This window comes from Siniperca chuatsi, linkage group LG6 (genome assembly GCF_020085105.1).
Source record: "Siniperca chuatsi isolate FFG_IHB_CAS linkage group LG6, ASM2008510v1, whole genome shotgun sequence".
In the NCBI taxonomy this organism is placed as follows: Eukaryota; Metazoa; Chordata; class Actinopteri; order Centrarchiformes; family Sinipercidae; genus Siniperca; species Siniperca chuatsi.
In genome coordinates, this window is record NC_058047.1 from 1,926,153 (window position 1) to 1,949,130 (window position 22,978).

At 43.3% G+C, this 22,978-nt stretch overlaps 2 protein-coding genes across 3 annotated transcripts in view; one reads left to right on the forward strand and one right to left on the reverse strand.

Annotated features, from left to right (window-relative positions):
- Positions 1 to 5,080, forward strand: part of niban1a (niban apoptosis regulator 1a) — a 35,392-nt gene extending 30,312 nt beyond the window's left edge. Inside the window, exons 11-14 of one of the 2 annotated variants that reach the window (XM_044200740.1) lie at positions 1,329 to 1,439; positions 2,299 to 2,406; positions 2,497 to 2,608; positions 2,723 to 5,080. In XM_044200740.1, the coding sequence (XP_044056675.1) occupies positions 1,329 to 1,439; positions 2,299 to 2,406; positions 2,497 to 2,608; positions 2,723 to 3,927 (1,536 nt within the window). In that variant the 3' untranslated portion in view covers positions 3,928 to 5,080. Of the gene's footprint in view, positions 1 to 1,328; positions 1,440 to 2,298; positions 2,609 to 2,722 lie in introns of both variants that reach the window. The other variant, XM_044200739.1, reaches the window with a different exon arrangement.
- Positions 5,081 to 6,657: 1,577 nt separating this feature from the next.
- The window catches only part of kifap3a (kinesin-associated protein 3a), a 35,752-nt gene continuing 19,431 nt past the window's right edge, over positions 6,658 to 22,978 (reverse strand). The window contains exons 12-20 of the mRNA XM_044200180.1: positions 22,201 to 22,309; positions 21,985 to 22,097; positions 20,677 to 20,842; positions 19,123 to 19,248; positions 18,357 to 18,455; positions 17,631 to 17,716; positions 14,134 to 14,323; positions 13,894 to 13,984; positions 6,658 to 7,684 (exon numbers count right to left, since the gene is read on the reverse strand). Coding sequence (XP_044056115.1) covers positions 7,579 to 7,684; positions 13,894 to 13,984; positions 14,134 to 14,323; positions 17,631 to 17,716; positions 18,357 to 18,455; positions 19,123 to 19,248; positions 20,677 to 20,842; positions 21,985 to 22,097; positions 22,201 to 22,309 — 1,086 coding nt within the window. The 3' untranslated portion in view covers positions 6,658 to 7,578. The remainder of the gene's footprint in view (positions 7,685 to 13,893; positions 13,985 to 14,133; positions 14,324 to 17,630; positions 17,717 to 18,356; positions 18,456 to 19,122; positions 19,249 to 20,676; positions 20,843 to 21,984; positions 22,098 to 22,200; positions 22,310 to 22,978) is intronic.

The window sequence follows — 22,978 nt, forward strand, 5'->3', positions numbered from 1 at the left end:
TTCAGGATGTGTGACATTGTTTCAGAGATCTGTTCTGTGGCGTGATGCAAACAATGAGGGACCTGAGTAGTAGGAAACCAGATAGAGTCTGGTGGGAAGACTTGTAGTCTGGCTTTTACTGTGAATGTGACAATGTCCGCATTGAGCGCAGTGTTCTTGGGGAATGAGTGAGAGACAGAATGAGCAGAGGGAAGACATGAAGGTTTTGTCCAGTCCAGTGTTGTTTGAATAAATCTGAAAGATTTCGCCGGGCACCTGTAGGTGTTAGCAGGTGACTGTGTTCACCGTATGGGGCTGTTGCCTTGACGGAGGTGAGATCCTCATGAAAGGTCCCAGAGTCAGACTGCGCCCACTCCAGGTACTCTCCAGTTCAGACACAAAGATCATTCAGATCCGGCCAGTCCGACCAAACCCCAAAACCAGCAGAGTGGGTATCAAGTTTCCCGCTGGGTTTCTTTCGGACTAAGCTCACTGTTTTGTCTTTCACTTAGCACCTTCTGTTGGATGTGGACGTTGGAGAACAGGTGTCGTACTTTAGACAGTGCCACCTGTCTGATAGCTTCCAACTTCATAGTCCGAGGCAGTGGGCATCTGTCGATCAAGTCCAACCTGGATGGAAACTCAGGCGAGATGATGTTAACTTGCTCCTTCCATTCTCCTGCGATGTTGAATTGATGTCCAAGAGAAGTGTATGCCTCACCGAGACAGTATACACGTATGGGGTTTTGTAGCTATTGTGAACACAGGGCATGTAGCAGCTTTTGAGCGGCGCTGACGATTCCCTCCACTCCTCCTCTCGGACAGAACAGCCATTTTGTGTCCGTGACCTCCAGGCCTTGCAAAAATGAATCTGTCCCGGTGAGCACGTTCTTAATCACACTCTCTTCTCTAGAGGCTAACTGGACATCATCTGCATAGCACTGTACTGGGTTGGGGCAGATCACACCTCCAGTGATCTGATCATGACATTGTGAGTTCGAGTCCCGAATACAGTCATTCACTTTCTCCTCCTTCAGCCCGACAGCTCAGCTCTGCTCAGACAGAGAGGGCGGAGGGATTTTATTAGCCAACATTTACGACACACACATGATTGGAATGTTTCCATACACTGACTCAGCATTTCAGTGTTGAAACAATGGAAAAACTCAGCTGTGTGAACACACAATGAATCAGATGTAGGCTGCTGATATTTCACACTGATGGGATTTCCAGCTTTTTTTCTGCTCTGTATTTGGGGCATTAAACATCTGTCTGATCTGAGCTCATCCTGTGTGTGTGTGTGTGTGTGTGTGTGTGTGTGTGTGTGTGTGTGTGTGTGTTTGTTTCAGCTGATTGAGAATGCAGCTTACACATTCGAGCAGCTGCTCCACAAAGCCGTCCAGGACAACCCAGACAACGCCATCCCTGCTATCGAAAAGGCCAAACACAGAGTGCTCAAGGTCAGGCCGCCATTTGTAACGCAAGAACACAAAACCTTGATGCTGGAATTAGATTCATTTAAATTAATCTAGCTGAACAACCTTAAAATGAGACTGAGACTTATTTCATGATTATGAGAGTATTTATATTTAAATAGAATATAAAATATGATAGTTTCTCATATCTCATAATTAGGAGGACGTTTCTCCTAATTATTAGATACTAAGTCATTATGAGAGACTCAAATATGAGAAACCTTCTCATAATATTGAAATAGTTATTGTGAGATACTGACTCATTATGAGAAACTATCATTCTGAGTTTCTCAAAACTTAGTATCTCATAATTGTGCCATAGGAAGTCATAATAATAGTATCTTATCATTTCTATCTACCTTGCATGCATCAGCAACTTAGTTACGAGAAACTTTCTCAGAATTATGAGAAAATAAAAATTCCTATAATTCCTATATAACTATAAGGAAAAAAAACAATTACATGATGGACACTTATAACATTCTTTATGAGACATAAAAGCATGTCACATGATGCTGTACAGATACTGTCCCATTAATACGTTACAGTATATATTACAGGGATTTTTTTTTTACAACCTGGGTCTTTGATTTGTTGTTTTTGGACATCGCAGCACAATATAACTGACAGGTTTAGACATATCAAAGATGAACATACCTGAACTGTTTATTATAATTGCATATTACATTGTATAACTGTGGTAACAGTTGAAGCAGGAAAGTAGCTCTGCACTACAAAATACACTTTGATAAAAACAAATAAGACCTAGGTTGTTAAAAAAGACACACCCACGACGGACTGACCTGCAGTCATGAGTCCTGTCTCCTGTGTGTCTGTCCTCCAGCAATATGATTACGACAGCAGCACAGTGAGAAAGAGGATTTCCCGGGAGGCTCTCGTGTCCATCACTCTGCCCTTCATCAAGAAGAACTTGGCCCCCACCTGCAAAACTGTGAGTCTCACACACACACACACACACACACACACACACACACACACACACACACACACACACGACCCATGTATGTTTCTCTCTGTACAGGAGCTTCAGGGTCTTGAACAGTTCATCTACGCCGAACACTCCAACTTCATCCATGTTGACAACGTTTATGAGAGCATCCTCCTGCAAACTCTGGACAAGGAGGTCACCAAAGGTATGATAGCGCTTACAAGTTACACTGACAATGACACATCAGCAACACACACGTTGTCCCTCACAGGGACGGAGAGACGCCTCTAATCCTTCCTGTTTTCTCCTCGTCTCTCAGTGGTGAAGGAGGCGGCGAGCCTGAAGAAGTACAACCTGTTCACAGACAGCAGAGACCTGCTGAGTCAGTCCAGCCGCTCCAGCCTCTCCTCCCCGTCGGTCTCCACTCCGGGCAGCCCCGCCATGGCGCTCGCCTCCCCCACTAAAACCTCCTTTGAGCCCCAGCTCCCGTCTCCTCTTGCGGTCAACGGTCTGTCGTCCAGCCCCCAGAAGGAAGAGCAGCAGGAGAAAGAGAACGGTGTGCTGCGGAGCGAAGCTTCAGTGGACGTGCCCGTTATAAAGACGCCTCTGGGGAAGGCTGAACAAAAAGAGGCAGCTCAGAGTGTCGCTGTCAGTCAGGAGGCAGAGGTCCCGGCACCCAAAGCAGAAGATGTCGTCCAGACTGTGAAGGCAGAAGCAGCTTTAGCAGATACAGCCACCCAGAGTGAGACACAGGAAGTAAACGTAAAAGCAGCTCCAGAGACTGTGATCCAAGAGGAAGTGATTTCTGTCAAAACAGAAAAAGTTGAGACGGCTGCTGAGCCTCAGACGCAGAGCTCAGACGCTACAACAGAAGCAGAAATCCCCACTGTCGTCGAAAGTATAAAGACAGATGTAGAAGCAGCAGCACAGATAGAAGCTCCTGTACCAAGTCCTGGTCCTACAAATGAACCAGTAAACACTTCAGCAGAAGGTACTGGTTCCCAAACTGTAGCCAGCAGTGAAGAAAAGACACACTGTGGAATCTCAGAAATCAAGTTACAGGCTCCCTCTAGTGGTCAAACACCTGTACTCACACCTAACCCTAATTCTCTGGACGTGTCAGGGGGAAGTGAGTCAGCTCCATCACACGTGGAGTCCACGGAGGAAGTCAAAGTGACTCAGAGCAGCGAGGACGAAGTCTCGACGAACCTCGGTAGATCACCTGTGAGCTCAGACCGTCCCGCTGAGGACAAAACCAGGAGCGACGAGCCGTCTCCTCGGGTCCAGACAGAAGCTGTGAGCGGAGACGTCAGAGTAGGTGGGGACACTGAGGCAGGAGTGTGCGTGGAGGCAGCAGATGCTACAACATCTCAGTCTTCGGGGCCCGCCAAAGATGAACCCCCATCCAGCCCCGAAGCCCAGCCCCTGGACAGCATCAAGGAGATCCGTGACCTGGTGGTGGAGGTGATCGAGGTGGAGGAGCTGGTGCAGCATTATCCCAGTGGAGTTCCAAAAGAGGAGTGAAGCATCATGACGACCGATCACAACAGCATTACTGTTCTTTCGAGACGAGGGACAAAAGGACGAAGGATGTTGTGCTGAAGGGAACCAAACCATTACCAGAACAGTAGCTTCCATTTCTGGCAGAACTGCCCATCTGCACGGCCTCAAAATGTCCTGGAGTTAAACAGAAACAGAAGAAGACTCCTGAGACACATTCACAAAACCTTCCACGGACACTTTTAAACACATATGCATGAATTTATGGTAAATTATTTATACAAATCATTTACACATCAATATATTAGCTGTGTCAGCTGTATAAAACCAACAGGTCTGTTTCATTCAGTGACTTTGACGGGATTTTTTTTAACACTACAATTATTTTTAGTTTTGGAAAATCTAGATTTAGAATTATTTTACCAAGATTTTGACGACATTTCTGGAAATTCCATTATGTTGTGGTAGATTATGAACCTATTAAAAAAAAAAAAATCTACTTTGGAAAATTTGCTTATACGCTTTCTTTCTGATAGTGGGTTGTGAAGATGGATATCAATCTCATGTCTGTATTCTGGAGCTGAGGATGCGGCTAGCCTACTAGCTTAAACACAAACATAGTTTAGAAATCATTATAACAGATAGATACTTTAATATATTAGACCACATGAGCTTGATAAATACCACTTCCAAATTCACACCACAGCTGTAGTTTAGGCACATTTTTCTCTCCTTAATGTGATTATTTGGACCTACTGAAGGATTTTCTAAAAAGTAGCAGCTCATCAATGTGTCTTTACCTCCACGTGCCTTAGATCACATGACGACGGAAACCAGCCACTTTCATGTGGACGCGGTTGCCGTAGAGACTGGGCCGAGTCTGAACGTCTGTGCTTGAGCATCAACTCCACCTGTGTAGAGCATCTCATACAAACATGGTTAGTAAGACAGTTTACAGTGTGAGTACAGGGAGGAACGTCTGACCATAAACTGCCCCCCAGATGAACGCCGGTTAATGGAAACATTGTGTGAATATATGAATAATAAAATAAGAGTCTATAAACAAACATGCCCTCAAACTGTTTCTGTGTGAACTCTCCACTCTCTGGTTTGAATGTTGGGAAAACAACACAAACAGTAAATGCTTTTATTTGCCAATAAAACAAATACAGCATGATGCTTTGATTATTTATTTACGGTCCACAACATATTTTTAACCAATCACAGACACACTGTACTGAGACATATCAAGAACCTGCAAGTAATCCAACATCTGTGAGAGATTAAATACTAAATACAGGTTGACCACAATAATATTCCTTCCATTTATTTGATATATTGCACCACAGAAAAAGTATCTCGTATTTCAGCAGGCGAGCAGCGCTCCAGGCACATCAAGGACAAGATCAAGAATAAAAAAAAAATGCAGCAGATTCTTTAACATTTGCTCATATTTAAAACACATTTTTCAAAATAAGACAATAAAGGCTGTTAACATTTCTTCTTAAATTACATTCACAGAAATAAATGACATCTTAATCCAGCGTCTACTGCAGTGCTTCTAGTGACAGACAGTGTGTGTGTGTGTGTGTGTGTGTGTGTGGAAAAGACACTCTTTATTTTACGGTCCATCATTTTCTAATAATTGTCTAGGAAGTTTCCTGGAAAGAACTGTGTCATTTGGTACTAATTATAGGGGAAATAGAGACAATGCTCAGTTATTTGAGTTTATAGTAATTTCCTTGAAAGAAAAGCTCAATTTAAGATGAAGTAAATATTTACTAATTATTCATTTATTACTGGAAGCTGTAGTCTTCACATTTGTTTAATTGGATGTTTTCCTGTGACCTGCTGTGCACTGACTACAAGACTCTCCAGGTTATACTAGGCATTAATTACATTTAAAGTGTACCAAGTGAACACGGTCTACAGTATTTTCCCTGTAATATGTACCAAATTACACAGTTATTTTCACCAAACATCGTAGGAAATAATTAAGAAAATACAGACCTGTAAAACAAAGCGTTGCCAAAATATTGTATAAGTATCTAATGCAACTACATGTTGCATAATGCATAACTCAGTGGTTCCCAACCTGTGGGTAGGAGCCCCCCTTAGGGGACTCAAGATGAAACAGAGAGGTCACAAGATGATTAAAGGGATAAGAGAGAGAGTATTTATTTCTCATTTAGCTTTTTGCTTTTGAGGATACTTAAACCTCATCAAGCCTCGAAAAATCATTCAAATCAAACAATCTGAGAAAGAAAGACAATATTTTTTGGTTGAAGACTATGACCTGTGATGTCACGAGCAAAATGAGTTTGGAACCAATTACAACTTCTTCAGCCAGTGACCCCGGGCTGGTTTACAGAAGCCTCCAGACTCTGTAACATATTATCTCCGATAAAGGATCAGTCTGGTGATATTCTATAGTTTTCCTCTTGTAAATGAATCCCATGTGCAGAGTCAAACCAACACTGAACGTATCTGCTAACGAGTGTTGTGTGTGTGAATCACAGCTGATCTTCTTCCTCCATTGTTGTCCAGAAACTATTAAAACACATCAGTGAGCCGCTCTGCTGCACTGGGTGACATGTTCCTCCATCACCACGAACACACACACTGTAGTTTATTCTGACTCCGCCCCACACACACCGTCCTGCTGCCCCAAACACTCACTACAGCACCACATGCGGATTCATCCGCCGCTGGAAATAGTCCCCAACAAATGCACTATAAAAACTACAGCGAGCAGCTGTTTTAGGAAATTACAGAGCCTTTTTAAACATGAAACTATATATTTGTGAGGTGTTTTTAAAGATTTACGTTTTCAGCAGGAACCAATGGGAGCTGAGAGCCACAGACAGGAAGTCAGACGGTACTGAGGGACGGACTGACATGTTGTTTGAGTCTGCACAAGAGATTTGCTGACAATAAGAAAAATAAAGAATAACACCAGACTTATCCTCTGAAACACACTCATTCGTTCTGCTGTTTTCTTTTGCCCAAAATGAGGTTTGTGAATCATCACATTAGGCAGACTGTGGTAAACAAGAAACATGCGGTTGTGTCAAACCGGACAGAAAAATCAGACTAGAGTTTATCATGAAACAGAAAAATATTAAGCTGTTACACAGCATCACTCGCTTAATCACTTAAGCAAAGCAAACATTAAAATGTTGCTTACAAATTTGTTTGACTAAAACTAAAATGGAATCTAAGACTGACTTCAACATATAGGTTTGCGAGGTCTGTATCAATGAGTCATGTACTTCCACTGGGGAGTCTTAAGCATTTTATTCTTGAAAAAGGAAAATAATTATTTTTAAACTTTTATTTGGGCGGGATACTTCCTGCGCAGCTCCTCCTTTCAGGAATTTACCCTGAATGAGTGTCAGTATATTCAAACAGATTACTTTTGGTGCTTTAACATCAAGAAAATGATTATAATTATTATTATTATTATTATTAACAGACTCAGTGATGGTTAAGATGATTTGCAGTGAGGACCTGTAGAGCGCTGAGAGATGCACAAAGAAAAGACGTGTTGATACTACTCCTCCACAGTCTACACGCAGCTTTAGTAGCACACCGTGGATATCAGAGACACGTCTGCAGAGTGAACTACGTTTCTACAGTATTTATGTGTGAGACAGCGTGTAGCAGGTTCCAGGTTTACCGGGAGGCAGTGTTGTAGTTGTTGTAGAAAAACTGTTCATCAGGGCGGAAGCCGTAGGCGCTGACGGGTCGATCTGTTGCTGGAACAAACTGCTCTGACACACTGACAGGACAAAAGAAAAGAGAGATGGGAAAAATTCACACAATCTGATACAGCGAGACAGAATTACATGCATGTGGAGGAGGCACACAGAGTTAAATCCTTTAATTATCCTGGGATACTTTCCTTGGCTGGAATGATTGGTTGTCCACATACTTTTGGCCACATAATGGGATATTACAAGGAGAGAGTCAGGTTCACATATTCAGGTACATATTTCACTGTATAACACGACACCACCAGGTGGCGCTCTGACACCAGACATGTCTCGGGAAACCCCCCCACCCCCGGGCCGGAGCGCTCACTCGGTCATAGTACCAGATGATGAAAAAGAAAGCTCATAAAAAGTGAATGTAAAATTCATCTGCCCTGATGCAGGTGTTGGACATCCACAATGAGTGTGTGAGTTACAGACTGCTCATGGCTGGAGGGGTAAACAGCAGAGCGGCCAAGCCATAAAACCCGGAGAGATGTCAAAACACCGCGCCGTGACGAGGGTGGAGGCTGACGGCCAAACCTGGCGGACCTGGCCCTGCCCTCCGCCCGGCAACAGGGGCCTGCTGAGGGGGATGATAAAAGGCCTGTATCTACACCGTATAAATCAGTTACTATGGGGATGTGGATACAGAGGGTGGGGGCCCATTTCACGCTCCATCTTCTGCCCAGCTGCTGGGAGTTTGTGTCTGGTGGTGGGGTCACAGCGACGGGCCCAGCCGCCTCGACTGGACGGAGCGGCTGATGGATAAACCGGGCTCTGATGGATGACACCCCATCTCACACGGATCCCGTCTTTGGTCTTTGGGAGCGTCGGCCGGCCCGTCGTCCTCTCCCGGCCTTCTAAAATACGAGCTGTTTGCTTTGCCCCTGCATGCGCCTATAATGACGTGTTGTTTTTAGCCAAATCACTTCCAGCGATCAGTTACACAGCTTGCAGCATATCCCCCCCCCTCTCGTCTCCTACTCCTCTCTGTTTTGCCTTTGCCCCCCAACCACCATCCCCCTCTCCCTCCTCCCTGGGCAGAAATATGTCTTTTTCCTCTCTGCACGCTACGGCTGTCAGGGGGGATTTGGGAGCCAGGCTAAAGGAGGCTGGAGGAACACTGGAGCTCTGAGTCACACCATCCGCCTGCCTGTCTGCCTGTTTCTGCGGCCGGCTGGCTCGTTACACCCCAGCCTGGACGTCCAGGATCTGTACAGTATGAGTCCTGACGTTCAGTCATCTTCCTAATGCGCACAGCTTTGATCCACTTTACTGTACAATTATGAGTGTATACTGGAGTTTGATTAGGGGCAATATCTGTTCTTTATCTTCATCACTATTTATTAATTCTCTTTTAATTGTTTTATCGATATAATGTCAAAAAAATAGTGAAAAGGGCCCATAATAAGATTTGAAGACGTCCCCTCAGGCCCTGGGACCTCATGGCCAGCATAAGACTCAGCTTCGTTGTAACAACACAACTTCAACAGTCAAGAGAAGTGCTTGTGATCCTTTGTGACAGGCTGCACAGGTCTACAGGTCGTGACCAGTTGAACCACATCGTGACTCTTCCTTCTGACTGTTTTATTTGAATATTTTTAAGAGGCATAAAGAGTTAAACACACCCTGAGTTTGCTTTCATATTTATATTTCACATAATATCATTTCAGTTACTGTATAAAGTCAAAGTTCCAGTAAATGTGTTGTTTCTGACAGCTTACAGGTGAGTGCTGCATCGTGGGTGTTCGTCCATTAGCTCAGGTGAACTCTGACACAATAATATGATGTTAACGTCAGAGCCACTCAGGCAGTCTGGGCAGACTAATGAATCTTTCCTTAAACAGAAAAAGGTATTATCACTTTTCTGCTATTCTGTCTATTTTGGATGTTAGTCAGAGTCCAGGTGAAGCTAACCGTTCCAAAGCACTAATGATTTATTATCAATTTTTCCAAGTATTTTTATATTGTTATATTGTTTTTAGTGTTTTGTCAATCTGTAAAAGTTTGTGTATGTTCCTGCTAAAATATTTTCTCAACAGACAACAAGCGAAGAAACTAAACTAATATCATAAAACCTGCATGTGCCTAATAATTTATCATAATGGAAACCGAATCCATCAAATAATCTTCATCTACGGCTCTCAACTAGGGCTGGGAAACAAATCTTACTTTTGGTGTCAACCGAAAAGCCCCAGTCACAGCCAGAACGTTAAAAACGCTGCAGCGGAGGAAATCTAATTTACCCCGCAGGGCGAGAGACTTTCTTTCTGTCCTGTTCTGAATACCAGAAATGACGCCTGACACAGTTGCTGTCAGCTGTGATATTTCTCATTATGAAACATGCAAATCAACCTGTCTGCCACCTTATTGACTTTATATGTGCATCAGTGTTGTGACACACAACAAAATGAGGAGATGGTGGTTTGGGGTCTTTCAGACAAGGGAACCAGTGTTCCCAGTAACGCCATTTTGGCCCCAGAGGAGCGGCTGCAGGGAGCGGCGTGCTGAGCTGCGGGGACACGTCCCATCCCGCACAGAACATTCCTTGGTAGTAAACAGGAAAGGGAATCAGGCCTTTTTGCTCCTATGGGGTGACCCTTGGCCCCCCTGCGTATGTCTCCTCCAGGGCCCCGGCCGGGCCCGGCTTTGATCTCTCCCCTGCTGTCACTCCTCAGGTTACAGCTAACTAACACGCCGGCCCTGGTAAAGAACCAGGTCTCGCCCCCGCCACCCCTCCCTCCCCGCGTATCTCCACATCTCACCTGATTGTGACAGTGTTCTGCTTTACCTTCCTTTCCTTTATTTTTTCCTCCTTTCGCTCCCCGGCGCCCGTCACATCCTGACAGCCTCTCAAAGCGCTCATTGATTCCCCTGTTGGCGAGTTCACAGTCCTCTAGTCACACACTGTCTGTCTGTCACGCCTCTTTCTATTGGACACCTCTCTTTACCTGACTACCGCACTGTTAACACTTCTGGGAAATCTATCCCTCCCTCTGTCCTTACAGTGCAAAATTTATACATTTAATCAGAGCAGGACTTAATACTCGAATAACATTTAGATATTGAGAGTTTACATAATCTTGTAGCCGTTTTTAACATAAACAGAACATAAACTAACATTTTAAGGAGCACTTAAATTTGGTTATTAAGGACTTGAGATCAACACATTATGTATTGAGTGGGATATTTTACAGTTGAAAAATACATTTGTCAAACGCATTACACGGGCCGTAACTGGTTAGGAAACATACCATAAAACCAAAACGTTCCCGGGTGCGATTGTCTTACCCCCGTCTCTCTCTCTCTCCCCTCATTTCCTGATTTGTCGCTATACTATCATCTGTTAAAAAAAAAAAAAATCTTGAAAAAAACAAAACAACATAACTATCAGCAAATACACCAGATACTTTTAAAAGTAAACTGCACAGGAACTTCACTACAACTAGCATCAATAAAAACAACACAAATATAAGTTTAAAAATATGTAAAAATGGAGCCTCTTAAAAAAACACTACAAACTACAATAAACAGCTCTTTCATAAACATTAAATGAAGTAGTGTGCATGAAGTATTATGAACCTTAAATTAATTTCTGACAGTTGCCTGTCACCAATACAACCAGACAGATACTGAATGTTTGAGGCAGATTGTGTACTGATATTTCAGTATTTGAGAGTTTAAAAAAATCTGTTTTTTAACATAAAAAAGATGATATTTTGATAAGGATCACTTACATTTGGTTTCTTAAAGAATTGTGGCCAAACTGTGACTGAACGGGACATTTTAGACTGTAAAAATAAACTTGTTAGTGCGACAAACTGTGTCATGGTGACACTGTTTCTAAATGAACACATCTGTACTTACAGTATAAGCCAACATACAGACTACATTTATTTAGTGCTTTTACCCGTAGAGTGCCTCTCATTTACCGACGCCCACACCAATGGCTGCGCTGGCCTAAGCATCAACTGGGGTTCGGTGTCTTGGACAGGAGGAGCTGGGCGACCTGCTCTACCTCCGCCGCCATATTTCTATGTACGGAGGACATATTCGCCCTATCGGTTGATTCCCCGGGTCAGCAATGACTAATTTGTCTTCATGTATTAATTTAAACCTCATTTTATGGTTCTCTTCAGACACTCCTGTCCTGCAGTTTCTTCACAGATCAGCTCACATACTGTGAACATCGATACGATACTCTAAAATCAACCGATAATACTGGCCTGGCCAACGTATCGGTCAGGCTCTTCATTTTATACAGTTGGTATAAAAGCTCATTCTGATGTTCATACAAATAACAGTGATTGTACAGTATTACTTCCATTTTAAAAGGCCCCATTCACACCATGTTTCACACATAGCTTAAAATAAGCGGTGGAGCTGGCTTTGATTATTATGTTAACCTGGATCGCTCAGAGTCCAGCGGCCAAATTAAAACAGTCTCACAGACGCCAATTCCCCCGGCGCTCTCAGTATATTCAAAAGGTATCAGTTACAAAGCTGAGAGCGAGAGCGACAGAAAGAGAAAAGAAAGAGAGCAAAAAAGGACAATAAAGAAATGAGTGAAGGGGACACCGATTGGGATTTCTCTCTCTGGCTGTCGTCTCGTTGGACTGACTGTGTCGTGGATTCAGCCAGTCACAGTCAGCCTCTCAACAGCAGCCAAACTAAACATTCCTGCCAGCGAGGGGGGAGGAAAAAAATCCATCGACACGAGCTTATCGCACGCAAGACGTTTGATAATAAATAAGACAAATTACTCACAATAAACCCTCTATTTCCTCAACTATTCATCATCTCTGCAGCGTATCGAATTAGCTGTCGCTCGATATTGGGACTAAAAATGGATTCAGAAAAAACTCAAAGTCCATCTTAGTGATAACAGGATTGATTTTTAAATCCCAGGCTTCAGTTTCATGTTTCGCCGTGGAATGTCAGCGGCGTATTGGGACTAAAGCAGTTGATATATTGGAGCCACAGAGGAAGGAGAGAGAGAGAAACATGGAGACTGTAAGAGAGACAAACAAGAACATGGAGACAGAGAGACAGCCGGGGAGTGTTTGTTCTCAAAGCTGGAGTATTGCTGTTGAGGGTGGAGCGATGCCTTCTGGGATTGGCGAGGTTTGTTGACTCAGGCCTGGCCTGGTTCAATAACACAGATCAGCGAATAGAGATTCAGAATAACAATATGAGAGGGCAGTGCTGGCTGGTGGACGAGCCGCCTGAGGCACAGAGAGCTGAAGGTAAACACTCACAGTTTAGTGTTTCCTCTCGGACACGGCCAGCGTTTCTGGACAAAGACAACCTGCCCTGCTGACAGCCTCCATCTCATACTCACATTCACAATCATGTTTCAGACACACATATTTTGTGTGTGTGTCTGAGTGCAGGGTTGGGTTGGGGTCCGTATACCCGTATTCGCTGAGCTCCGAGGCTAACACATCTTCAGAACAAATCTCCATTCTGTTTTTATTAGCAAAGAGCAGCGTACAAAACAATCAGGTAGCAGGATTCTCCTTTTTAGCCGGCGCTGACCGCTGCTTTCGCCAAATGAAATGCCAAAGATTATATCAGCTGTGGTGTTAATTCCATAGGGCCAAAATTAAACTCATCTGTTGTCTGCTTAATGTGCTCTATGAAAGCTGGTGTGTGCACTCAGGTGCCAAAGATTATTCAGTAAAGACAAAAGTTCACTTGTAGAGTGATGCTGGAGAGGGATTCTTCTGAGGTCTCTTTCACTCCTAGTAGTTCAGGTCACTTGTTGCCTTCAATGCTAGTTCTGGTGCGGCTTTGTGTTCACACTGACTTATTACCATTGAACTAAGAGCTGTGAACATGAAGTCATGTGGACTGTTGATTGGACAGTTCTGGCGACTGTCATGCTGCATTATCAGTGCTACATGAGGAAATCTAATTCCAGTGACAGCAGGTCCAGCAGCTCTTTAACTTCATGTGTTCCATATGTCATAAATAATGATAAACAGGTAGAAACAGGACGACCTCTTGTACAGTAACATTACATGGAGATAGCAACTCATGGTGTTCATGAGGAGCTGTTAAAATACTGACACACCTCTATTTGAACTCCTTTTCACCTTCTGATTGACCAGGGGAAATCGCTGCACTCACATCAGCAGATGGATTTAATTAAGGGTTTAAATTGATTCCGATTCTCTAACTGGATTCGAAACCGGATTCAGATTTGGCTTTAGGTGAACGGAGAGCTCCATACCTGCTCATGTATCCGGTCTGTCCCAGCTCTCCATTCTGGAAGTCGGTGTAGAACTCAGGACTGAAGGCCCCGTCTGCTGACATGACCCCATCTGGATGAAACGATACAAACACGGGGTTAATACACATGTTCAGGTTAAACAAACAAGAAACGTCTTCTCATCTCACTCTCAGATACAAAAGGCAAATAAACCTGTTATTATTACAAAACAATGAACTGTTGCTTTAAGGCCGTCAGTACCAGCACTGTAGAACAGGTCAGGTCTCTCCAGGATGTCTCCGTCCCCGGTGAAGGATTCTCCGTCCTCCCCGAACAGGAAGGGCTCTCCTGCTTCGTCCATTTGACGGTTCTCCACCATCTCCAGCCACTGACCGTTGTACCAGCGGAACTTCTCAGCCTGGATCTTCTTTCCCCACTCCTCGTCATATTCCTGCAGTGATGTGGAGGGAAGAGAGGGTTGGGGGGAGGGAGACAGAAAACCAGAGAAATCTGAGCACTTAACAGACCCTCTATTGTGGGACGAGTTCAGCAGGAACAGGTTCGATGACACTCGACTACTGACTGATACATTGTTCTGCTCTGGAAATAAACTTGTGACCTTTGTTTAAAAGGACTATTTCACAGTTTTCTAAATAGCCCTAGGTTCATTCCTTGTTGCAGTTTTTGCTGATTTCTTGCGTCATAGCCTCCGTCTGGAATCAAAACGATATTCTCGCTCTTTTCACTCATTATTTTTTGGTCTTGGGTAAAGATGAGCGGCAGCAGGACACGAATGGTTTGCCTACAGTCGTAGAAGAAGGAGTTATCGCCATGTCAAGGCATATTTGGAAAATGTGTTTCCACCAGCCTTTATTGCATCTTCTCATTCTCAGTAAACCAACTTACACCTCAAACAAGTGTAAAAACGTCTGATATTTTCTGGCATTTCCACTAAGGTTTATTATGGACAATTTAACAATGAAGGAAATGTAGCTGATGGTTTGAGCAGTGAACCAGAGGTCTTATCACAGTCAGTGTTAATATAGGTCAGAGGACAGCGCTCACTTTACAGGTTTATAATGGCAGAAATTTGAAATGCTGGGGGACACCAACTTTGGGGGACACCAACTGACCAATCAGGATCACCACATGACAGTACAACTGAAATCAACGGCTCCATATCAAAGTTAATTTAAAGCAACTATGTGTAGAATTTTTGTGATTACAACATTTTTAAAAAGTATTCTTATGGCATTCATGTTTGTTTTGTAGAAAACTGAGACAGTCCTTGTGGAAACTGGTGCTGTCTATGTGCTGAAGTCAGAAATGTCCTGCACATAGTGCCATTAGGAAATGATTTTTAAATGACATGATAATAGCAGATGTTGCCATAAACTGCAACTGAATGCCGTTACCGCATTGTTTGGTGAGGTAGCGGTTCATCCGTGTGCTCAGTCATAAGTAAGTGTGGAAAACAAGTTTACAGCCATGCTAGTGGCTCTGCACAGCGCGGTGCTTTAAACGAAACGTCAGCATGCTTTACCATGTTCATCATCTTAGCATGTTAGCATGCTAACATTCGCTCATTAGTGTTAAACACGAAGTACAGCTGAGGCTGATGGGGAATGTGATTAGCTTCGCAGGTATTTGGTCATAAACCAAACTGAAAGTTTGACCAGATGATGGCGTAGGATAAAAAGTCAGGGTATGAATGTCTGAACCAAATTTCATGGCAATCCATCCAGTAAGTGTTGAGAAATTTCACTCAAAGCCACAAATGGCAACCTTACAGTGGCGCTAGAACAGAAGTCAGAGGATCACCAAAGTCAGCAGGATTCATCGATTGGGAACCGTGAATGTCTGTACCAAGTTATGTGCCACTTCACAAATTGGATAAGGAAAAGAGAAAACTTTGACCTGCTGTTGGCGTCAGAGGAACAGTCACGGGATCAGCAAAGTCATTAGAATTCATCTTCTGTGCATCATGCCTATCTTACATGGAAATCCGTTAAATAGTTGAAGGGTCACTTCAGTACAACTCAAAATTGTGCGACTGACAGACTGACATTGCCATCCTCAGAGCCACGCGCTCTAGGGATGTGGGGCAGAACTTTACATACAGATGAGTCTTCATTCAAAAACGTAGCAGTCTCGTCTTGTTAATCAGACACTTCCTGTCTGACGTTGTTAGAAATATGGTGCCTGAGTGAAGCACTCTACTGATCACCATAATGAACCATCTCAGCATGGAAGGAGAGAGAGAAAAAGAGAGGAAGTGTGTGTGCAGGTACATGTATGTATGACTGTGTGTAGCCACTACAGCTAATAAAAACCTCCGTCCGTCCGGCTCGGCCGTTTGCGTGCGTAGCTCGGCGGAGGACAACCACAGAGTTCTGTTTTCTTTTCTCTGCAGGGGCTGAAGGGGGAGCGATGAAGGCGGCCTTTGAGACTGCAATCCCCCGGTCTGAAAGATTAAACATTCAGACGCAAAGCAGAGCCCCATGGGCACCGACAGCCACCCGAGGCCCCGGACTCAAACGGGCCTATTGACCGTCACACAGAGGCCCCCGCTCTCTGCTGCCGCCTAAACGCTGGAGTGACACATTTAGTCAGCGGGTTGATTCAGCAGAGGCTGAAATAGCACCATGACTCAGGTTTTGACGGAGCAATTAGGTTCTTTTATTAGTTTAATATGACTAATCAGTTATTAGCAGCTGAGCTCATGACAGAATGAGCTCATCACAGCAGGGGTGAGGAAGTGCATAACAGTTTTGGGAGCTTTTCAACATATTCCTCTGGAAATATGGCCAGGCTAAGAATATCACTGTGAATTAGGCTTCTGTCCCACTTGGAGCATCTACAAAGATCCTTGTGAAGCCATGTGTGGGTTTGTGTGTGTTTGTACATGAGCAGGGCCACAATGATCAAAGGCGAACATTTCAGGACTGCACAGTTATGGCGTGAGCTGCCAAAAGGACGCCGCACAGCCAGGCAGTAATGATTGTGTGTGTGTGTGTGTGTGTGTGTGTGTGTGTCTGTGTGTTGGTGTCCACAGCTCTGCTTTCTCTCTCACCTCTGCTGTCCAGCTGCTGACACACTCCAGAGTCCGCTGGCTGCCTTTCATGTGGTTCACATCTTAATAGGTCTCACTGATAATTTCAATGAAACACTTCCTTTGCCCCACTACACTGTCTGGCTATAATCTACAGCTAATTATGCTGATCTGAGGTCTGGCAGCGATCACACACTGACTGGGAGCTGACCACACCTGTCAGTCACAAGGTGACTCAGGAATTCAAAGGTTAGTTAATCGCTGATGTCAAATTTGACTTGCTCACATCAGGAGACGGTGAGAGTGCAGAACTGAAAGAAAATCTGCTGTAGAAAAACATTTCATGTTTGTATGGAAACGAGCTGCTGGAGGAATTACTGACCCTGTGAAACTCCTACCTGTTTGTTGTTTTTTAATGAACATTTTAAATATACATTTTTATCTTACATTTCATTTTATAACTTGCAGCAGTATCATTTAAAGTGTGAGTGCAAACAAATAGCTTGCTAAGCTTTTTAAGGCTGGATTACCAAAACTGACAAAGCGGGCAACTGCCCTGGGGCAGTGGTAATTTTGGTCTTTTTTAAAGTAAAGTTTATCAAATTCCTATGTATTTTTTATTTAAAACTATTTTGAAACTAAGCTCCAAAGTCGCAAGACGGTTTTCAGTGTTGAAATGTTGTTTGTGAGGCATGTGGATACTCACAGCGATAATATCCAGTGTGTTGTTGCAGACTTTGCGGATCTCTGCGTTGTTGTCGTGCATCAGGTCGATGAGGTAAGCAGGGGCTTCTGAGATTAGGACTCAAGGAAAGACAACATTTCATCCTCTCATGGACATTTTGATGCTAAATCAATCATTTGTCTGTCCTTAATCATTTGCAGGGGGAAAGATGGGGATGTGGCGGTACTGTGGGCAGGAACAACTGCTCCTACTCTTTCATTTAAAGACAAAGACAAGAGAGGTGCCCTGTGGCAAAGGAAACTATATTTCCTGTGAACACATTCTGCCTCTCCCTCTGTCAGCAGTGCTTAAATCAGATATTCCCGTTAAATTCTACACGCAGAAAGAAAAACATCAATCAAAACATGCTGACAGGAGGGATATTTGTAATATGACACAAGCCGCCACCTACCACAACTGTGTACAATTACAGGCAGCTTAGAATACCCAGAGGGTTAAAAAAAAGTAAATCGAGGGGGTAAAGAGGTTGTTATGGAAATGCAGATGGGAATAAACAGTGAGGAGAGATACATACAGGGCAGTACTAGGAGTAACCAAAGGGACATACGCTAAAGACTGAAAATAGTGTCACCAAGACTGTGGCGGAAGCTACCCATAATACTCTTGTTAATGTCTCACCTATCTAAAAATGTATCTCATCTAATGAGACAGAAATCTACAATACTTTACAAGTAAGCAAAAGGATACGTGTGTCCTGGATGATGACATCCCTGGTAGCTTTGTGAAAGACCATCTGGTAGAAGACGTAGACAATCTGACACACAAACTCATCATCCTCTTGTTGGGCTGAGATGGAAACAGGTAGAGAGGTGGATTACGTCATGGTCCATCCCTTCTGCTCAACAAAACTTTACAGTCATTTTCTGTTTTTTGTTCCCGCATCCTGAGGTTTTTATTTGCAAAATGACTAAAATTTCTCCTGAAAATTTCTCCTGAAAAAGGCAAAGAACTACTATTGTAATTAACATAATTAAATGAATGTAAATATTATTTTCTAATTCAAAAAAGAAATGTAGTAATGTGGAGACACTGTTAGAACTGAGTCACATTACTACGGGACTAAAACTTAACCTAACCTAAAACCACCAGTTAAGTATTTTTAGGTGCATAGAAGACTTTTGAAGGTGTATATTCCAGCAATTTAGTATCGTACTTTGTCTCTTGCAAGTTGGGGGACTTGCATGAGACAAAGAATGGTCAATATCTGTGTAGCAGAGGGTGAGATATCCTGACTTTTAGTCCCTAGTATGGGTCAAACTCAAAAAATACTAGATCCTACATTTCATAATGCTTTGGAAAGCTCCTCCAGAGCTGTTGACCAGTGTGTAAGTTCATAGTCTGCTGCTCAGACAGAATTCAAATAGTCACAACCATTTCTTCATGTCTCTTCTCTATTATTTTCCTGGGCTACAACTGTTTTTTGCTTCCTGACCCAAAGCTTATAAGATCTTACCGTTCAGCAGCTCAATGAGAGCAGGAATGATGCCAGACTTGGCCAGCATGGCTGCACAAGAGTCATCCATGGACACGGTGCCAATCATGATCACCACCTCCAGAATGAGGTCATCCTCAGCAGAACCTGGCATCAGGGAAAAGCACAAGTTGAGTGGATGACTGGCAAAGAAACCATTATTGATCCTCTAAAACATTTGGCCTCTGAATACAAGCAGAACAGAGCGCGGAGCCAGGGAAAACATCCATGTTCTGTGACTATATGCTTACACATCTGTCTGACCATACAGAGCCGCTGGAGTTCATTCTTTTGACTGCTGTGTCCTAATACCAATGTAGTCTGGAAAACTACGCTTGAAAAAAAACAAGGTTTTTCCATTTGTGTCTGAGGACATCTATTTTGTTTTAAAAAGGAACCCAGTGGCTCATTTTTAGATCAATAAATGACTCATCAGCCCTTTTTGTTTGAGGAACCGGTTTTTACGGAATTAGTTCTTCAAGGGTTTAGTGGTGAAAGAAAGAGAGCTGGAAGTTACCAAAGATCGCTCAGATCTCTTTGTGTAATCAATCATTTCTCAAACTGTTGGAAATATGGGCTGGTTTCCCGCCAAAACACCATCACCATGGGTATCAAAACTCAATAAATTTTTAGCACTGACTGTATTGTGGCCGTAGCACAGAGTTTTGAAAACAATTAGGGATGTCAAATGATCCCCAGCTGTAACCGTTACCAGTGACAGAAGTGCCACGGGGCCTGGCTGAAAACCCAAATCTGAGGGACAAACTTTTAAAGATACCAAATGTGCATCAATTCATTTTCAGAAACAAGTGACCCAGTTCAAAAAGGACCCAACAATAATTAAACTCGATCCAGCGTGTGGTTTTACCTGAACAGGCCTAAACTGAGTCTGCTCAGATACACACAGACCTGAGACCTGCAGCAATACAGGACTCTACGAGACCTGATTACAAGAAATATAATTTTGATCCGATCTAACTCGTGTCCCAGGTCAGGTCTCAGTTACTAGGAACCAAGTGGACCTATGAAGACATCTAGTCCCACGAACAATGTTGAACAAAATGTGCTACCATTCTATCGTACAGTGTCAACTAAATAACCTAAAAAGATTGCACTAGACTTTTAATTCTGCTTTAACAAAGACAAAGAAGGGAAACTGAGGGTTAGGAGGTCAGTGGTCATGAAAGGTAAAGGCCTAATGAGGGTTCTCTGTCCTCATATCATCCATGAGCAGTGACACTTCACTGATAGTGTGATTTAGGGAGAGTAGTTAGAGGTTAAGACAGGGCACGGGAGAGACCTGGCCTTTGGTTTTAAAGGGAGGTAGATGAGAGCTGCATGTATGGATGCATTACTGTGTGTTTAAAGCTTTTCTGTAACAGTGGGTTTAAAAGATATTGCAAAAAACATTTTGACCATGTAACAAAAAAACTCTCATATGGTGCAGCTGATGAAGACCATAAAATGTCCATGTGGTCAGTCAAATGGTAAAGGAATCAGTAGTTCCCACACACACACACACACACACACACACACCTGGTTTGAGTCTGTCTTTCAGGTAGGGCACCAGGTTGTACTCCTTGAGTACCAGCGCCCAGTCCAGGTCGGGGATGGTCAGATTGGCCAGCGTGCCCAGACACTCGATCACAAACTCCTCGGCCTCCTCCTCAGTGATCTGAGCTGCCAGGTCGCCAACGTGGTCCTGCCAGCAGACACAGGAGCGTGAGTGGATCACGTCCATACGCAGACTGACTTAAACATGTTGATCAATGAGAGTTTTTAAATGAGGGCTGATCAAGACAAACCTGAAAAACACAACGCAGCTGACAACAGATTTCACTTGTGTGCCAAACTCCCCTTTTCTCGTTATGTAACTCTTTGAAGCCACAGCTGTTTTTTCTCAGTATTCACTCTTTACCCTCATTTAGAGGCTTACGGCATTCACTACATGTTCTAACAAGGCATGCCATGTCATTTATTGTTATTTTCAGACTAAGGCAGGCTACTCAAAAATGCCATCAAAAAAGTGTTTTGCCTGTATGGCCAGAGGTTTTCACCACACAGTAAATCTCTATATGAATGGATAGAGGAGAGTGTCAGGTGACTGGACATTCAGAGCCTTAGTACAGTCAAAAAATGTACCGGTAAAACCAAAAGAAAAACTAATATTCATGTATTTTGTCACTCCTGTTGTTTTTCTTTTTCTTATCGAATGAATACATTTTGAGATTTTGCCATCAGGGTTCCCATCATGCCTTGGGTAATGTAAAGAGGAAGTGTAATTTTGTTTGGTGAATCTGCACCAGGAAAAGTCATGCTGCATAAACTATTAGCAGTTCCTGCTTGCACTGTAATCATGGATGTAAATACAACAACCACTGAAGTACTTTTGCTACTGCAGGAAATATCTCAATTTAATATGACACAATGTCTGAAGTTCTAAGGAGCACCTTTTTTATATGATTCCAAACCACATTTATTGTTGGACTGCTTACTTTTTATCAAAATACTCGACTAATAGCTTCAGCACTACATCATTGCCTGATGAGAATCGATAAGAGGTCATGACTGTAAAGTATCACCGTACAAATTATGAAAAATTGGATGAATATGCTCATGAATCAGCCTTAAAGATTTTATATTGAAGTTTCATTTGAGAACACAGGATGTGCTCCCTGCTCTTATTTTAAAGATTATTTTGGCATTGTGCCTTTATTAGAAAGATTACAGTAGAGATGCACACAGGAAACGGTGAGTGAGAGCGAGAGAGGAGTATGTGGTATGCACCTTAAACACGAGGCCAACAGGAAGCCCCAACTGTTTGAGTTCAAAACAAGTACTGACCAGGAAGAGGCTCTTGGTGGGTCCGTTGTGCTGAGAAAGGTTTCTGATCATCTTCATCACTAGAACATCCTTCAGCTTCACAGCACGCTTCATCAGCATCTTCAGACCGTTACCTAGGGCGACAGGGAGAAAGGAAGCAAGGAGGAAAAGCTCATTTTAGACTTTAACAACATGGGGTGGGATAAAATGTCTTTGCCCTTTCTTTGGAGTTCCTACCTTCACAGATGACCTGGGCATTACTCTTGTTAGCAGCCAGGTTGATGCAGAGTGAGAGGAGCTCAACATCCATCTTCTCCTCCCCACAGTCAAACACCATCTTCATCAGCTGTCAATCACAGGTTAACTGTTTAGTTCATCACTGAGATTCAAGCTAAACTAAAGTGAGTATTCAAGTGTTCGTAGTGTTAGAATAACAGGCCTATATATCATCGTATCAGTGTGTTTATGTAACCTGCTGGAAGCTATAAATACTTCGTAGTTGAACTCAAACAAACTTGGAGTGAATCACACAATCACTTGATGACAAAACCTGAAGAGTAACCATTACAGTGCGTCCTCTCGGTGAATTCTTTGGTCAGCCGTATCTGTTCTTTTCTGAAGCGAGGTAACAAGCAGCAGAAGGTCATGCTTAAGCCAAAGAGGGGCAACATTTCTTCACGCTGTGTGTGCGTTTGTGAGCCTGGCTGTAATTTGTCATTTTGAAAAACCTCCGGTTTTTAAAGAGCATCCCTGCGTTCTCCTCCGATCACAAAATGATTTTAAAAAATAAGAGTTTGTGCGTTAGAAAGAGAAAAAGAGTATTGGAGATAAGGGGAAGGCGCCATTCCCTAACCTCCCAAACACCAACCTCCACCTCCTCCCTCCCTCCGTCGGTCTGTCCGTCTCTCCTGCACTGATTTAACATTAAACAGGAAAAGCTTTGAGCTGAGGGGGGTGGCAGAGGTGCACTGCTTCCCTGTGAGGAGTCAGGAATCAGAGAGAGAGGGAGAGAAAG